General features: G+C 40.1%; 2 protein-coding genes across 2 annotated transcripts; one reads left to right on the plus strand and one right to left on the minus strand.

The window, feature by feature from the left end:
• Window positions 1-102: 102 nt before the first annotated feature.
• On the plus strand, window positions 103-6947 carry LOC100280505 (uncharacterized). The gene is given in 14 exon segments (NM_001153425.2): window positions 103-180; window positions 278-363; window positions 737-865; window positions 2003-2122; window positions 2194-2319; window positions 2673-2757; window positions 2832-2942; window positions 3519-3612; window positions 3747-4072; window positions 4172-4279; window positions 5128-5249; window positions 5682-5892; window positions 6001-6225; window positions 6579-6947. Coding segments are annotated over 14 exon segments (1860 nt in total). The 5' UTR covers window positions 103-156; the 3' UTR covers window positions 6672-6947.
• Window positions 6948-7417: 470 nt separating this feature from the next.
• LOC103643852 (DEAD-box ATP-dependent RNA helicase 27) lies at window positions 7418-17554 on the minus strand. Its single transcript, XM_008667020.3, has 12 exons — window positions 17204-17554; window positions 16770-16955; window positions 16250-16435; window positions 10188-10271; window positions 10041-10082; window positions 9866-9955; window positions 9416-9772; window positions 9299-9337; window positions 9112-9216; window positions 8780-8848; window positions 8583-8708; window positions 7418-7936 (listed from the first exon to the last, which is right to left on the minus strand). Exons 1-12 carry the CDS (start codon window positions 17546-17548, stop codon window positions 7757-7759), a joined length of 1809 nt encoding a protein of 602 aa, XP_008665242.3. The 5' UTR covers window positions 17549-17554; the 3' UTR covers window positions 7418-7756.
• Window positions 17555-18818: the final 1264 nt, after the last annotated feature.

An 18818-nucleotide genomic window follows, 5' to 3' on the forward strand; every position in this document is an offset into this window, starting at 1 on the left:
ACGGCATGCCGCTGGCTCCTCTGTCGCTGGACCCCCCTCCCTTCCGTCTCATCCGCCTCCGCCCGCCGGCATATAAACCAAAACCCTAAAACCCATCTCCTCCTCTCTTTTCCCCTCCCTTTTCCAGCACGGGGAGCGACCTGCGCCGCCGCCACGATGCCGAAGCACTACCGCCCTGCGGTAATCGTCTCATCTCCCTGGTTCTCCCTGCCTCTCAAAGGACCTTTCCTTTGTGTTGTGCCGTGGTCTCTGACGTGCTGTTCTTACTATGTCTTAGGGTAAGAAGAAGGAAGGGAATGCGGCAAAGTACATCACGAGGACCAAGGCGGTCAACTACCTGCAAGTTAGCCTCGCAATCTTTAGGTTCGTCACTATCTCCCGATTAATACTCTATATTGCCGGCGAGCCGTCATCTAGACGGCGTACTATGTTGAATAAGCTCGTGGGATGCTGATGCTTAACCATATATGCTGTAATTGGGAAATTTAGTCATTTTTGCAGTTACTTTGTCCATTGAGCTTAATTACTACTATTTGTTATGCCCTTCATGTAGCCACTGTCTTAGTACGTGGCTGGTGTGCCACATATATTACTTAAGATGGTACTCCCTCCGTTCTGTTTTATTTGTCGTGTTTTAGTTCAAAAATGAACTAGCCGGCGACAAATATTCAAGAACGGAGGTAGTAGTTTGAATCCTTGAACTCATTTTTTGTTGACATTTTCCTATTTATCGCAGGAAGCTATGCATTCTAAAGGGTGTCTTTCCACGTCAGCCAAAGAAGAAGGTGGAAGGGAACCACAAGACCTACTACCACACAAAGGATATTGCATTCCTCGCTCATGACCCTTTGATCGAGAAGTTCAGGTAACTTTTCATACCAAATATTTGTGCCACTATAGCGATCACTACAACCGCTATTTAGTACCTTGTTTTTTTAACAATAGGCTGAACTTAACCAACTTTGACTAAACGATTATTCGTTTTTTACCAAAAAAAACTAGAAAAATGATAAACAATATTCACTTGCAACTAAAGAAAGATGAGTCAAGATGTAACGGTCATTTTTTTCTAGGATGGTAACAGCATTTTTAATGAACTAATCTTTTAAAGGGCTGAACAGCTGATCTGAACATCCACTTATTCATGCTAGTTAACCTGAACCTTAATTTGTTTGGTTTTATGAATCAAGAGCACCTTATTTTGTGTATTAGTCTATCTCCCTTTTCAGCCATGTCGGGTGAAAATTTATATTTTCAATTGAAAGAATGAAACAAACATAGCGTGGGCAACAAAGGCCATTAGCTGTGCATCGTGTACGCTTGCCCATAATGCTACAATTTTGGAATTTTTGTAATGTCCTATAATTTTTTAAAAAACTATTCTGGATGATGACTTTGGAAATGCTGATTTTAGATTAAACTTCTGTATGATGAAGTGTATAACATATGTAATTTCACTAGCGTAACGATTACATCATATCAAAATCCACAAAAGAAGCTTTAGAAGCACGCTGTTTGTTTCAGCTTCTGCTTCTTACTGGCCCTAAGAGTGGTAGCCTCTTGCCATCTTCGTTCCTTGTTTTTGGTGATAAATATCTTACTGCCTTTTCGTTAGATGAACTACTGGTGTCTTAGTTACTCGGCTGTTTATGATATAAATCTTGGTATAGGTGCTCTATGTGATTAGCAGTGTTGCAAAACTTTATAATTTTACTACTGCTGCCATACTGTATTTTGTTTTCTCTAGGAGCGATTAGAGTATATGAACAAGATCATGCTAAGGACCAGCCAAAATCTAGAAGCTGAAACAAAACAGCCTAGCTCTAAAGCTGGCATTTGAAAAGCTGGCTTCGGAGAAAATGAACTAAAAGCTGAAAAGCATGCTTTGAGGAGTTTTTCTAGTTTTTGGTGTGCTGAGAAGCTAAAAAATTATAACAAAAGTTAATAGCAAAAAGACAACAGACAGAAGCCTTAATGGTATTCGTATTTTATTTGTTTTCAGGGAGATTAAGGTCCATCGAAGGAAGGTTAAAAAGGCTGTTGCTAAGAAAAACAGGGATCTTGCAGACAGGCTGTTGAATCGGCCACCAACTTACAAGCTTGATAGGCTTGTCCTTGAAAGGTATCAAGTATACATGAGTTCATCAAATACTCTCTCTATGTCGCATTAACTGTTCTTTTTTTATCAAACAGGTATCCAACATTCGTTGATGCTCTTCGTGACTTGGATGACTGCCTTACAATGGTGCATCTGTTTGCGGCATTACCTGCTGTTGACGGTGAACGTGTTGAGGTCAAACGAATCCATAACTGCCGCAGGTATGCTTTGTTTAAAATTACCATGTTCTTTCCAAGTGTACTAGGTGATTGTGCTCTGAATACCTATTTTTATTGTCACTATGTGTACAGCTATATCTTGCCTGGAATTTTGGCTTATCACAAAAATTGTATAGGTTTATCAAATATCCTACATGGTAACCTTCAAACTTGCATGTAATCTGTGGACTGCACTTTGTGGTCCTCACAGAGTCACATCCAAAGTAAAATCACAATTCTATAAATCTAAAAGCACGTCCTTTCATTATTTCTTTTTATAGCGGATATTTATTATTTTCTTATCATATGATGAAGTCATTTCAAAACTTATGTGCTTTGAAATGTTTTGCTTGTAGGTTAAGCCATGAATGGCAAGCATACATATCCCGAACCCATTCTCTGAGGAAGACATTTATTTCCGTGAAGGGCATATATTATCAGGTAATTATATATATCCCATTATTCTTTTATCTGTACATGATGTCCAAAATTCATGATTATGCCATGTAATGCAGGCTGAAGTTCAAGGACAAAAGATCACCTGGCTAACTCCGCATGCTCTTCAGCAAGTATTAACTGATGATGTTGATTTCAATGTGATGCTTTCTTTTCTAGAATTCTATGAGGTAAACAAATATGGACCACTCTTTAGTTCTTGTGTGTTTCATGTTTGTGCAACTGTCAGTAAATTTCAGGCCAAGACTTAATGATATGGCAATATATTTTTATCTAATTTTAAATTAGTGGTTATTTGTTTTGTTTTTCATCAAAGATGAGCTTGTTATAGACAAAAACTTGCTGTGGTTTTCCTTGGTGCATAAGCATTCTTTAGTCCTTTTAACCCCTAATCATGGAATGTCAATTTGCAAAGGCTGAGAATCCTGTAGGCTCTTGATGAAGACACAATGTTTATATTGTAGTGCTTGCATTTCCATTGTAGGGTTGCTGATCAATTCATTGTCAATCAAGATACCATATTATGATGTCCAATAACTATTACAAACTATATACCGGTATTCCATGGGTTTTTGTTGTTATCGACATCTCCCTTTTCCATGAGCATAGTTTCAATAGTTGGCTATTGACACCATACATGTTGACGTTTTCATGAATGCTCCCCTAGAAGTTAGAAAGTTCAACAGTGCTATTTGTTGTGTTTTTTTCATCCTTTTGACTGAGTCTATTCTCTGTTGTGCTTGCAGACTCTTCTAGGATTTGTGAACTTCAAACTCTATCATTCAATAAATGTAAATTATCCTCCTATTCTGGATCCACGTCTGGAAGCTTTAGCTGCTGGTATGTTCTGGTGCTTTTTATTATTTAATCATCTTTGTCCTTTTTCTTGGATGTATATACACTGCCATATTATTTTTCTATGTTCTCTAATTTTATGATGACTTATTTTCTGATATCATGTTGCATGGTGCCAGAGCTCTATGCATTGTGCCGATACATGTCTGCTGGTTCCAGAAGAATGATTGGGAATTCACAAACTGACGAAGTAATGGAAGATAAGGATGAGAAAAGTAAAGCTGAGGAAGTAATTAAGGAAGAGAAGGTTGTGAAGAATAAAGCAAGCTCAAAAGCAGATGAATCTGAGCTCAGATTAGCACAGCTTCAACATCAGCTCCCAACCAATGAACCTGGTGCACTGATGAATCTTGTAGAAGAATCAACTGCCGATGATGCAGATGATGATGATACTAAAGATTGTAAAGGTTTATTTAAGAACTTAAAGTTCTACTTGAGTCGAGAGGTAGGTTATTGGAATTTGTCATTACTGCAAACCAACTTTGGGATTGCAGTTTTTATTTGAATATCTTTCAAATTTTTAATCCTTTATATGCACTTTCAGGTGCCTAGGGAGTCCCTGTTATTTATAATTCCAGCGTTTGGAGGGACTGTTTCATGGGAAGGAGAAGGAGCTCCATTTAAAGAAATAGACGAAGATATCACTCACCAGGTTGATTCCATTCGCAATAATTTATTACACCAAAGTTTAACTATATAGACGGAGAAATTGTGTACCATCTCTAAAGTAAGATGCCACTCTAAGTACTGCGACAGCAATGCCATACTAGGGCAATAGTTATTACAATACATTTTTTGTATGTGGCTAACTGTTCATATTACACTCTACCATCATATGATCATATCTAGTGAAGTAAAATAAAATGGCCTGTGGATTTTTTTATGCTTGCTAGTATCCATATTGTAATAAAAAATAGGAGTATGATATCACATCCTCACACTATATAGCCTTTTATTTTGAAGAGTCAATGATATGCCTTTGAACGGATACATGATTCACAGTGATAATAATGACTACAACACAATCTTTGTATGTGGCTAACTGCTCAGATTACCCTCGGTACCTTCATATCTAGTGTAAGTAAAATCAAATGGTCCGTGGAAGTTTTTTTTTTAAAATTTTTGCTAGTATCCATATTGTAATAAAAAAATAGACATGATATCACATCCTCACACTATATATCCTTTTATTTTGAGGACTCCATGATATGCCTTTGAACAGGTACATGATTCACAGTGACACTACCACACTCATTGCCTGTGCTGAGAGACTGACATGTGGAGCGTTAATCATCAATGATGGTGTTACCGCTTTTGAGTGCCCTAGTATAATATCTGTTGTCTGTTATAACTGTTTCGTTTGTCTTCCTTGAGTTTCTTTATTTCCACACCATTCTTTTATCAATTTATGATAGAAGGTTGTTTTATGTTTGTTTGTTTGTTAGGTTTCTTTGAATTGCATCTCAATTTACTTAACCTACCACTTCTGTTATAATGCAGATTGTTGATAGGCCGACACAAAGCCATGTTTTCCTCTCCAGGGATTATGTTCAACCACAGTGGGTCTTTGATTGTGTAAATGCTCGTATCATATTGCCAACAGAAGGTTATCTTGTTGGAAGGTATGTTACATGGGGATTGTGACAACTGTGACTTCACCATTGCACCATATATGGAGTCCGTTGCTATGCTAAATTGTAACTGCTTATGCTGTAGAATCTGTTTAATGACAATGAATATATAATATGATGCACGAGACATGATTACAAAATTTGTCAAGTCCTGCACTCTTTTGGTGCCAGATGCCCAGATTGCCAGTTGCTCTCGGCTCTCCATTTGCTACTGATAGAACTTTCTAGCTGTACGCCTACCCTATTACTTGCTAGTTGCTAGGGCTGCTACCAATTTCTTGGTATTGCTTCAACTATACAAAATGTTGCTGCTACAATATTGAGTTATTTTTCACTGCTGAGAAGACCATGAATTATACTCTGCAATATTAAAGAAAAATAATAATTCTTAGGCTAGTATATGACCTTTTTTTCATGTTGCAGAGTACCTCCACCACATTTGTCTCCTTTTGTGGACAATGATGCCGAGGGCTACATGCCTGAGTATGCAGAGACAATAAAGAGGCTCCAAGCTGCTGCTCGCAATGAGGTGTTGCCTCTTCCAGGTATTGGTGATGAAGATCTAGACAATTCACTGGTAGCAGCAATGATGGATCGAACAGCTTCTAACGAAGCTGCTGAAAAGAAGAGGAAGGTGGGTAGTGTTTGTGTTTCTTTGAGTTTAAGTGGTATGCGATGTTTTTTTTGTATTGATTATTGAATGCATTTCGTGTTATGTCTTGACATGTCTTTTTTTCCCTAGCTGGAGATGCTAGAGAAGCAATACATCGATGAACTGAAGAAGGAAATTGATGGCGTTGCTTTCTCTAGTTTGTCAAACAAGGAAGCAGATAAATCACCGAATGCAAAAGATGATACTCAGTCAGATCGTGAGGAGGATGCCAGTAAACAAGAGGAGGATGATGATGATGATATTGGTACTGCTCTCATGTCTCGCAAGCAGAGAGGCCTTTATAAGGCTATGAAGGTATGTGTATTGTACTTATCTTTCGCTTTATGCCTGTATGCACTAGTTTTTAATGTGAATGTGGTTACAAGTCCTGATAATGTTCTCTAGAAATAGCTTCCGTTCCTGTTAAAAAGGTTCTAGTATAGTGCATAACTGTTAGGTTGATATTAGTAAAAGCTTTTCTGGCTGACTTGATAATATCTTACCTTCACATGCATTTTTGCAATAATAATTAGTTGACAGTTCTGTCATAGATTCATAATAGTCTTCGGTTTGTCTTGCTTCTGACTGCCTTCCTCTATTATCTCAAATTGTAATTAACATCTGTTTTGGATGGCTTTTACGACTATCCTGTTTCTTTGTGAATGCAGATGGGCAAAGAAAAGAAAAAGGAGAAAGTTGAGCTACTCAAGAAGAGAAAAAAGAACGCGGATTCTGGCGCTTCTTCCAAGAAGCGGCACTGATGTGTCACAAATCTTCATCGCATTGGTGTGTCATCTCTAGTAGAAATGTTACCATGATCAGCTCTGCGTGCCAATCCCCCATGATGGGTGGGTTGCCTTTTGATATCTGCTATGTATGCTTAAGATGAGTTCAAGGATATGTAACATGAAACTTGAATAGAAAAGTTTTGATCTGTCTTACGAAGCATTTAGACTCGTTATTATTGTGAAACTTGAATAGAAAAGTTTTGACCTGTCTTACGAAGCATTTATAGTTATTATTGAGAAGCCTGGATATATTGCTTGCCCCGTTTTATAGGAAAGAATTATTTTTTGGGTCTCCGTAGACGAAGTTTTTCTGGTTGGCAGGGTTAATAATTTTATGCTTGCACTGGGTTGGCTTGGCGTTTGCAGAGAAGACACGACGAGCCACGGCATTTGCTTGACTTGCTGGTATAGGCGCTTGTCTTATACTCTTATCTGGATATTTGTCATCTAATTATCTGTGGCATCAAGATTTGCCACTTGCCGTTCTATAAAAAATAGCATTGTAGGTGTGCGTCTTTTTGGTTGCTCGTATTAGGGAAAAAAAAAAATCTTTGCATAGTGGATACAACAAACCCATTTCTTTTTCAGCCCTGTGGTTGAGGATTGCATCTGGTATGCAGATTATTTTTTTCTCAGATTAGGGGTGACAATGAGCTCAAATTTTTAGTCTATTCATCTTTAATTTAGAATTAATTAAGGGATCAAATGGATCAAACGAATCGTGAAAAAAATATTTAGATCATGATCCATTATTATCTATAGCCTAGATACCGGAACTTCGTCTTTTCAGATCCAAACCTCGTTGCAGGAATTGGAGAACAATCGTGACCAAAAACAGCCTAAAAGTAACGTTTAGAGTGAGTTTCTGGTACCATTAGGGCTTGTTTGGGTAATCTTGGATTGGAGTGGATTGAGGTGGTATAAGGTGTATTGAAGTGTAATATGAACTAATTTCTCTTTCAATCCCTAAAATACACTTCAATCCACTTCAATCCCTTTTAACCCAAACAAGGCCTTACAGAGAGAACCATACACCGCCTAAAACGTATGATGTCGTTTCAGAATCTTGCAAATTTGCTGCGATCATATACGCCTCTCCTTCCATAGGGGTTTGAAGCGCCAATTCCATGGCTCTGCCCGCCGAACACTTTCCTCATCTTTCGATGTCTTGATGCGCTGCTCTCCAGGTCTAGATTCACTTTCGGAGGCTCCTTAAAACAGAATGACGCCGCTACTTTCTGAAATAAGACAGTGAATGAGACATTCAAACATAGTGAAATGTCAGCAATTGGTATTATCCGTTAGTCTTCAGCTGCCTTGGAACTTTTAGATCTTGTTCAGTTTGAAGCAGATTAAGGAGATTAGATCTCCTATTCAAATTTGAATAGAAAAGGGGATTTAATCCTCTCCAATCCACCTCCAACCGAACAAACTCTTAAGGCTTTGTTTGGATACTCTAGTATTGACCACAATCCATATGTGTTGAGGTGAATCGATGTTTAAATTAGTTTAAGTTACACCACAATTTAACTAAATACATGTGGATTGAGGTCAATACTAGAGTACTCAAACTAGTCCTAAATCCTAAAGGGTCAGCTAGGCTACCAACCCACTACCACCAGGGCTTGTTCGGTTATAAGGCTAGCAACCGTTCTAGATGATAAATTATTATACAAATTACACAATCAATCCAAGTGGGAATCGTTCCAGAATGACTCTGGGATAACCCAACGGGCCCTAAGGAAATAACAAATGTGCTTCTACCTGACAAATTAAGATTACGTAAACTTGCAATGAAGCAAAACGTTGAGCAAGTAAAAATGAAAAAAAAAAACCCAACAACATCAGAACATTGAGAAAGAACGTCATAAACATTACATTTACCTTGAGATCAAGCTGATGGATATCAAAAATATCTTTCATAGAGTGTGAGTTGTATGCCAAAAGGTAGGACCTATAGGCTTCCTTGGCAGACTTGTTTAGAAAGTAATTCCCACTAACGATATTCTCCTGCTCCAAAACTCGTGTTATGATACAACCAATTGAAAACGACGGGATCGAGTTGAGAAAGAGACACTCACGAGCTGTGATAGTGACTTTGGGACATGCTTTTCGGTGAACACATATTCAGTCAGAGAAATTCTGGCTGCCTGCAAGCAAACACTAAATGCGTCACTCCCTCTGTCCAACCATATAGAGGGCAGTAGATCTTGGATGTTACTGGACTAGTCAAATTGTAAAAAAAAAAGCGTAGCATATAAGATTATACAAGATCCATATTTCAAAGTACTTCCGCACTACTGACTTTGTATTTACACATATAACGTCGGAAAACAGTGCTGCATACACTGATATAATCAGGTTTCCTATTAATAAAGGGAGACAGGCATTATGTCACCGTAACATTAATTACCTGCAGGTGAATGAGCAGCTTTAATTCCTCCGGTAGCAAGAACAGTAATGCGCTTCCTCTGCCTTTATCACCTCGTGCGGTACGACCAACCCTGTGAATGTAATCCTAAAAAATCGAATTCAAATGTCAAACTTAGCAAAACTGACAAGCGCATAATTTATTTATAGCACGGTTTAGAAGCGCTAACCTTTGGGTCATCTGGAGGATCGTACTGCACAATATAGTCCTAAACAAGGCAACTACGTTAGTAAGGGAATATAAGGAGTGGTATGAATGGTTTAAAAACTACAGGTCAAAAACTTACGACTTCAGGAATATCAAGGCCACGTGCTGCCACGTTAGTGCACAACAAGATGCCACTTTTTTCCTTCAGAAATCGGAAGAATGTACTGGTTCGTTTCTGCTGCTTCAGTTGCCCATGGATCTCGTAACACTCGATCCCGAGGAAGTTTAGGAGTTCTGCGTGGAATTTGACTGAGCTACATGACGAGAAGAACACCATGATCTTCACCTTCTTCTGCTCCTCACCCACTTCCCCTCTTAGGGCGGCCTTCGCCGTCTGCGCCTCGCGCGCTTTCAATCTTAGGAAAGTGTACAGAACAAGAAACCTTTTCTCGCTTGGAATGACACAGTAGCCCTGCTGCAAGCCCTCAACGGTAGGCTGCCAGAGCTTCAAAGTTATTTCTCATACCAAATCACCCAGGAAAAATGTTTTCAAAAGAGATATGAACAGCATAGCGAAACAGTTCCATACCTTTAATTCAGAATCGTCAACTCCAACATAAACAAGTTTCCGTTGTCGTTCTTCATTTTTCCCAAACGTGAAGTTCGCGAAATCTTGAACCTGTGTGATTACAATTTTAAAACACATAAGCATTTACACCAACAAAGAAAACTAAGGAAAAGTTTGGACAGGTGGAGTAACTAACCTTTTTAGTCTGCGTGGCAGAAAAAAGAACACTTTGTCTGTCCTGCATATGGTCCATAACAATTCCAGAACAAAACATAGTAATCTCAGTACAAATTTTAATGGCTGCACTGTGCATATGAAACGAAATTGCCAGATGGTCACATACCTGAGGGAGGCGTTTAAATATTTGTTTCATGTCCTCCTCGAAATTTTGCTCAAGTATCCGATCAGCTTCATCAATTATAAGGCACTGAAACATATGATGAGTTATGCAGAGAAAAATACAGGACGGTAGTGGCCAGTTATGATATTCACTGCCTTAAAAGCATTATTTCATCTTTTTTTTATCCAAGAAATTCAATGCATTCCCTGCCAAATAGGGACCCATATTACACAAGACAGTAAACAAGGCTTCGACTTCTTCATGGGCAGCTCAGCACAAAATTATTTGTTTTTAATATTCTCTGGGCCAAGGTATGAGTGGGCAACAAGATTGATTTCATCCTCACCCGACACAATACAATTATAAAAAAGACATATTCAATGCTGACGGTTTCCGCATGAGTGAGGTCTAGAAAAGAAGTCTAATTTACAACACAATTTTATGTTAGTTTAATTGGAGAACAGAATCAATTTGGTTTTAAGGATGGTTACTTATTACATCTGGCTACAAATCCAATACTTGTAGCCATACGTATTGGTTAGGTTTACAGAATAAAAAAAAACATTATCTATACTACTTATTAAGAAGGTAAGAGTAGTCTGCCGTTCTGCCCTCCCGCGTTCTGCCGTTCTGCCCTTCCCCGTTCCGCGTGCAGAAAAAAAAAATCAAACCATGGCTACTCAGAGATCGAACCTTAAATCTATTGAGCAGAATGCCTAGTTTTCCACCCTCTAGCCAACATGACTCATGTTGAATTACGTACAACTTCAACTAAGACGTCTTTTATGTTTAACTCGCCGTCCACTATGTATGCTCACTGAGTCTAGAAAAACATTTATAGCTTGGCCCCTGATCTTTCTGGAATTTGGGACGCAGTCCAGGGAATAAAGAAAATAGGGAAAAGGAGTTTAGAAATTGATTTTTAGTTTAAAAATAATTGCAGAAACCCATTTAATTCATGGAAATTTCATATTAAATCCAAATGAGTTCGTTCCAATTTCTATAATTCTATAATATTATTTTTTATCACATAATACCTCTGTTTTGTCATGAAAACAACAATAAAATTGATTTCCTAATAAATCCTATATCAAATACATAGAAACTTTGGAAATTCGTAGCTTCCCCATTTTAATTCCAAATTGAACCGTTCCAGTTGTGTTAGCCTCGTATGAATATTTACTACGCAGTAACAACATTGATTATACCATGTTTCATACTTTTATAATTAGATATTTATTTATCCTATGTTAATTGGGTTAATCTATGTCTATTGGATTAATTTATTTAATATATTAATATAGTATTCTAACTTTATGGTTATACGATGTTTGACCATTAGTCTTGCAAACACACACACTTACCTTTTTGTTTAAGCAAAAGCGTATGGTGGTACGTGTCCGATGACTAACGATGTACGAGGGAATTTCTTCCGGTATGTGTGAAACGTGCTCTCCAATAATGAGACCATGCAAATCATGACATATATCGAAGTCTGCATGATACTGATGGTTGCAATGTAGTGGTGAAACAGATAGATTATAAATAACAAAATTTATGTATGATCAGAATCACAAATTGATTATGAAACATTTTCTCATAACGGTATAACACATATTTTGTATATAAGTTATCGTAGTATACTGGTATTATATATTCCCGTTGCAACGCACGGGCATTCAGCTATGATTGATATAGGCATATAGAAACAGTAATCTCTACTAACTATTAGGAACTTACTGTAGACTGCCCCCGCCTCCCTACGCCCACCCACCCGCACGCCGCAAACCTGCAAACCCCGCCGCGACCAAGGCGTACCGTCCTCCCGCCCGCACACCGCAAGCCCGCAAATCCCGCCGCGACCATGGTGAACCGCCCTCCCGCCCGCCCTACCGCTCACACGCCGCAATCCCGCCTGCCCGACGCATGCCGCACGCCCACCTAGCATTACCCGTGGAACCCTGCAGCCGCCCCCGAACCAGCCCAAAGCGAGACCGGAGGGGCACGAGCGCCACCGCCTTGATCCCGCCCGCTCCTCCCCAGATCTCCTCGCCATTGTCGCCGCCATGCCCGGATTCACGCCCTGCTCGCCCAGATCCGACCGCGACTTTGATTTCCCAACCGACGCAGGAGCGGTGGGTCTGACCGGCCACGACCCGTCTTCTCATGGGCGCTTGCTGGTGTGGTTTGCTGATCAAAATGGAGATGGTGGCGGGCTCGCACAATCACAACGAGTTCGTCATGATCCGCCATGATGGCGATGCGCCGGGCCCGGTACATCCAGCCAATCCAGTGCCGCCCTCGCTGCCTGCTTCAGATTCAGTTTCTAGCGGCTCATGTCGTGCGCGCGCGTCTGTCGCTGGATCTGGGCCGAGGTGTTAGTCTTTAGTCTAACACTTGGGGTTCGCCCCTCAAATGCGGTCGCTTCTGCGTGTCTCTGCTCGTAGATTTTGCCTGTCCATTTCAGCGATGCTTCCGTTGCGCCGTGTAAGTCACCAGATTAGACATGTCCTCCTGGCAATTTCTAAACTGTTCGTGCTCGGTCCAATTCTTCGAACAGTTGCCAAATCGGCAATAGGTAATGATATACTGTTCATGTTTCGCTGTCTTGGAGATCCAGTGAAATGGAGCCTCAGATTGTTTAGATCCCTGTGTTTACCCATGCCTCAACAATTCCTTGTCATAATTACCATGGACCAACGGTGAATTAGATCCTTCTTTGCTCTGCTGCAGCGTGCCTTTGTTTATGACTACTACACCATTGAATTAGTTCATCTTATATAAATTCGAAATTACCTTCCTGGCATTTTGATCTTAGCCTCGACTTCAAGACTAATAGACACTTGATCGCAAGTTGATTTTTACAGTCTGTTGCTCACCAGTAAAGTGCATGAGTCACTGAGGTGTCCTCTAATGCTGAATTTCTGATTGCATGTGTGCTGACTTTGTCGTTATCTCGCTAATGCAGGCTAAGCCCACAAAGAGTGCGAATGGGCAGGTCTGCCAGATTTGTGGTGACTCTATAGGTGTTTCAGCCACTGGCGATGTCTTTGTTGCCTGCAATGAGTGTGCCTTCCCTGTCTGCCGCCCATGCTATGAGTATGAGCGCGAGGGGAACCAATGCTGCCCCTAGTGCAAGACTAGATACAAGAGACAAAAATGTTGGTTTCCTGGCAACTTTGAGTGTGTGTAACTTGTATGAAGCTAGCATGACGGAGTTCACATCACATGCTTACTTTACGTGAATAAAAGGTTCCAGGCTTGCAACATAGTGGATATGCCTTATGATAATGACATTCGACAGCCTAGATTAAGCCATCTACTTCATTTTATTCTCTATAACAGTAATTAACGAATTCTTCTTACTTCCTCTGCACCTACAACTACGACGGTAAGCGACCACGCCCCTCGTTCCAAGATGAATCTGACACGCAATCTTGTGCTCATGGTCGTCATGCGTCATTTTTTCTGTTTTGTCAGGGGACTACAAGGACAAGGATGGTGTCAAGGGCCTGTGCGTCGTGGGCGCCATCAACAACTGTACCTCCCAGCTCCCCACCTATGGGAGATCTTCTCCCCCACAATGTAACGTCGCTACTCTGCTACTCGTATGTGCATGCTCCAATTCTGCAAAGTTTTGGACAATTTGTCATTAACAGTCATGAACGTTGCTTTTCTGCAGTGCAAATAATATAACACAAGCGCTCATGTTCCTCTCGCACTTCATCAGAGACATACACTAGGTAGTACAAACCGCAAGCAAGGTTTGATGTGCTCTATTTGGTGTGTTTGATCAGATCAACAATGTGGCTGATCGCTCATGCTACTGACTGCTAACACAACTACTACCTGTACTCCATAGCCACTTCACTCCGACAAAGGAGGGAACACCGTCAACTTCCCCTGGTACGCAAGGAAGACTGTTTTACACTATGTACATACGTCAAATACTGGACATCATCAGTCATGATCTTGAAATCTATAGGAACATGGATGCTAGGGCATGCTCTGTTTTGTTCACTAATTGCCCGGTTTGGAACGCCAACATCATCTAGCCGACTAAAGACGACTTCTATGGAGACAGCGTAGCCGGTTACATCGACACACTGAAGAAAAACATAATGATATGGAACTAGGATAAGAGTTTTCTATAGATAGAGAGAAAGAGAGAAGCTAAATGTTAATTATTCAGACCTTTATTCGCTCGGTAGCACAGAGAATGGTCGGAGAAGTGTCCAGCTGGGAAGCATGCGGCAAGAACCAGACTGTATGTCCAGATATGTATATATGCTTTGCTTCACATTCAGATTTTTTGTGCTTGGGCATTTAATTGATCTTTGTATGTTGTTGCATCGAGTGTTTTTTCGTTGATTAATACAGTAATTTTCATAATTTTCTTTATGTTTTAAATCCTTCGTAAAGTAAGATTACTCTCTGAGTTTTTGACTGGTTATAAATAAATATCGCAAGATATGCGTCTGAGAACATCATTGCATCATGCCACTGGGCATACAAGGGTGTTGAGGAAGACTCAACCCTAGAAGGTACTACTAATACTAGCACATTACTTTTTTAATGAAGGTAATGCCTACATTCCTGTTCTGTAGTATGCACACCGGATTTGTATTGTTGCCGTACTATTGATGCATGATTTTAACTTGAGGGGCAAGAATATGCTAATTAATTTGTGTTTATGTTCTTGGTGCAGATCCCTATTTCTTATAAATCTTATCTCGACTATTCCATTCACCTCTCTCTCATCTCCCACATTTAAACGGTAAAAATCTAAAATTATGCAAAAATAAAGATTAATAATTTGTGAGTCGTGGCAACGCACGAGCACCTGACTATGTTTGGTTAATGCATGTCTGATTTCTGTTGACGAGTGTTTCAAACAACAGCTGTAGGTTTGGGGCAGTCAACTTGTGTAGGCATTGGTGGTGACCCGTTCAATATCACATATACACATTTTGAGATTAAGGCCTCATATTTTAAGCAAAAGCCTTCCTTTTTTTAAATCTATTATGAAATATCTTGTCATGGATTTTGTACTTTGCTCTGTGGAATTAATCCCTTGTCTGGCATTATCTGGTACTTGAATACTTAAAGTGTATTTTTTTATTCCAAATGCTACATACATATGTTTTTCAGTCAACACAACTCCATCTCATTTTGTAGTTTTCTTAGTGTTCAATACTATTTGGATTCTATTAAGTCAGAAATAGCAAAGATAACATAGAAAGGTGGACTTCCAAATACAGAAGCAATTGGAAAATTGTACATCTTATGCAACTTGATCGAACTGTTATATTTTAGATCTTTTGTTTAGCATTTTTTAATCCACATGTATTTCTCTATCATATAAAACTCTATATTGATTCTTTAAAATAATTTATATGAATTTGATAATGTTTGTCACAACTCACACGAATTCTGTATACCATAATGAATTGATGGTTGAGAGACTATGCACGAGGCATGCAAATTAACAAGACTCATACAAGTGTCGAACAGTGTGCTGATGATGATCAGAGACACAAGGACAACACATGATCAGGTCTTAACATGTTTGGCTTCCGAACAGGCTTTTCTCCAGATCCCCAAGGAAGAAGAAGATCCGGTCAGATATATGTCGATGCTCATCCCAACATACATAAGCTATCAATGGTATTATATGTTCTCGTTGCAACGCACGGGCACACAACTAGTATATATCTAATTCTACTTAATTGGATAGTAAGTTTAGTATAAATCTAACGATATCAAGTTTGTGTTATAAAATTTAAAATTTGTTAGTCAAATTATTGGTCAAAGATCTTGAATTTGAATCTTGATATACGTGCGCGTCTTATAAAAGATAACGGAGGTGTTATACTCTAATTCAGCATTCAGGTAGACTTACAGTCATGGACAGAGTTCATATAAAATAATCAGCTAACTGATCATGCAAATAGATAAGCATAAATTTCTAGTTGTATTTTATGTAACGTGACAATTAAGTATATGCACTATCTCAACAGAAATAAGGAATTTGGAAAAAATGATAGTAACAAGAATGTTTTTACCTTTAGCTCTTTGTATTTGAAACTACTGGTATTTCGCAGATGGTCCAGGAGCCTGCCTGGTGTGGCAACTAAAATATTGATCCCTTCTGCGAGCTGGTTGGCCTCACTTCTCATGCTAGTGCCACCAATTACATATCCAAGAGTTTGCGAGTGATACTTCATTAATTCCTTGGCAACATTGTGTGTCTAGCACAAATGAATAGAAAGAACACATAATTAAGGATAGCAAAGTATGAAGTATGAGCCCCTACGGGTCAATAGTCTCAGCAACCATCCAACATTCAGATACACTAAAGAGAACTACTTTATGAAGCTTAACAATTTGGTGATAAAATTTGGTAAATATATAGGAACGTGAAAAGTTCTCATAGGTTATATCCTCAAATCAAAATACTGTAAAAACAATCAGCTTAGCTCAGTTGAGACATCTGAATTTGATCTTTTTGCTTGCAGAAAATTCTAGAACAATAATAAAACATGTAAAGTCAGTCAAAAGATAATTGTTGTGTCATACACAAACCTGGATAGCAAGCTCCCTTGTTGGGCAAACCACAACAACTCCAGTTCCGTTCCTTGGCAAGAAGTGCGATCTGTGGAGCAGTTCAATCGCTGGTACAAGGAAAGCAAGGGTCTTGCCTGAGCCAGTCTTTGCTGAACCCATCACGTCACTTCCTTCCATCAGATGCGGTATTGATCTAGCTTGAATCTGCAGTCATGAAAATTAAACAGCCATGAATGCATGCCATTGTTACGTTATACCAATACTAAAACCCAACGGTGCATGCATTGCCATTGCAGTATCGACTCGCATAATAACACAATCATCTAGATGCAGTTGTGGAGCACTACTATGGACTAGTACTATGGACTTGGACTTGCACCGAGAACAGAAACATGTATATATATCATGCCAAAAAGACGGAGTGGTAAAATTTAGTCGGGTGTGAGTATCACCTTGGTGAGGTGGGTATAGTTCATCTCTCTGATGGCCTTGGCAGTGAGCTCCGAGATGCAGAGCTCTGAGAAAAGCTTGTTTGTCAGAATCCCGCCTCCCTTGCCCTTCTTCAGCTTTTCTTCCCCGTTCTTTTCCTTCTTCCCCATCGTCTTGTCCTTCCCCGTCCCCTCCATCTCGCCGTCATCCTTCCGCTTCCGCTTCCGCTTCCCCTTCCCCTTCCCTTCCTTCCGCTTCTCCCTCTGGAGCTCATCGCAGGCCGCCCCTGGGCAACTTTGCACGTCCGGCCGCCTGGGCAGGGCCGCGTCGGGTCGCGCCGGCGCGTCGGGCGGGTGGGGCCGCGTCATCCGGCGTTCGTCCATGCGGTAGCTGGCGCAGTCGCAGTCGGGATCGGGAGGGCTGACAGCGGGCGGCGATCGCGTGGCGGCGGACGGCTGCGCGCGGGGAAACGAATCGGTTTTGCCGGATTCAGTTGCCATGCAGCACGTTAATCTGCCCCAGGGCAATCTCGTCCTTCTGTTTTTCAGAGCTGAATGTTTTAGATAAAACCTACCTAATACCTATATTGACGCATCTTTTTATATAAGAGACAATAATATATAAATTTTTTACATGTATAATTGTATTAATTTAATTATTTCTGTATCAGATTCCAATTCAAAACATACGGAACTGGAGTCTCAGGCCCTGTTTGGGAACAAAGTTTTTGAAAACCACAGTTTTTGAAATACTATACTATACTTTAGTTATGACAATACCGTAGTTTATAATACCGCAGTTTTGAAAACTGAGGTCCAGAGCTAAGTTTAGAATGCCTTAAAACAACTATAGTATTTACAATACTTCAGTTTTGAAAACAGAGATTTTATCCAGCTTGCCAAACACCAATATGTATATAATACTGCAGTATTTGAGAATACTGCAGTATTCTTCCAAAACTGCAGAAAAACTTTGTTCCCAAACACCCCCTCAGTAGTTCCCGGCTTTCCGCGGCGGATTGCCTTCCGTTCCAGCCTTTCCTTCGTCCGCACTACCGGCCTCTCCACCGTTGTCAAGGCTTACCCCATTAACTAGTGCTGTGAATTGGGTCGGGTCGGGCCGGCCCGATCCAAACTCATCGTGCTTCGTGTCAAATGTGTTTGAGCCAGAAAAGCCTAAAAATCTTTTGGATCGTGCCGTGCTAGTCCGAAGTGTAAAAACAACATGGTCTTTATTGAGACGTGCCGGCTCAAGTCCGGGCACGGCAACCGCGACCTGCAGAGAGGGCTTGCATTACCATGAATTTCCGCATCGTCGTGCGTATGCCCAACTTCCAGAGGCTCTCATCAGAGCACACTAGTGACTAGTCCATGCATCGTACTACCCGACCGACAATGATAACACAGATTCGTGTCCTGGAATAAAGAGTGCTCAGATCCACGGGCATCTGCAAGGACCAGCAGGGAAGTGAATGAAAAAGAGAAACAAGAGTTGATGACATGCAGAATTATACATTATTAATTTTTAAAGGTATCAATCCAGGATTATTCAAATTCTCACTAGAAATCCTTGGAGCCGGTTTTTCTTTCTGATTTCCAGATATATTGATATGAGGTCGCATTAGCCTTGAGAAGGAAC

The sequence above is a fragment of the Zea mays genome, chromosome 1 (assembly GCF_902167145.1).
Source record: "Zea mays cultivar B73 chromosome 1, Zm-B73-REFERENCE-NAM-5.0, whole genome shotgun sequence".
NCBI lineage: Eukaryota > Viridiplantae > Streptophyta > Magnoliopsida > Poales > Poaceae > Zea > Zea mays.

Bases quoted from the DNA above. Each gene is read 5' to 3' on its own strand.
- LOC103643852 (XM_008667020.3), bottom strand. From the start codon at position 17,548: ATGACGCGGCCCCACCCGCCCGACGCGCCGGCGCGACCCGACGCGGCC. The intron at 8,709-8,779 runs GTGAGTGTCTCT...GTTTTGGAGCAG, and splicing joins CAAAGTCACTATCACAGCTC to GAGAATATCGTTAGTGGGAA. The intron at 7,937-8,582 runs GTAAATGTAATG...GTCTTATTTCAG, and splicing joins TCCATCAGCTTGATCTCAAG to AAAGTAGCGGCGTCATTCTG.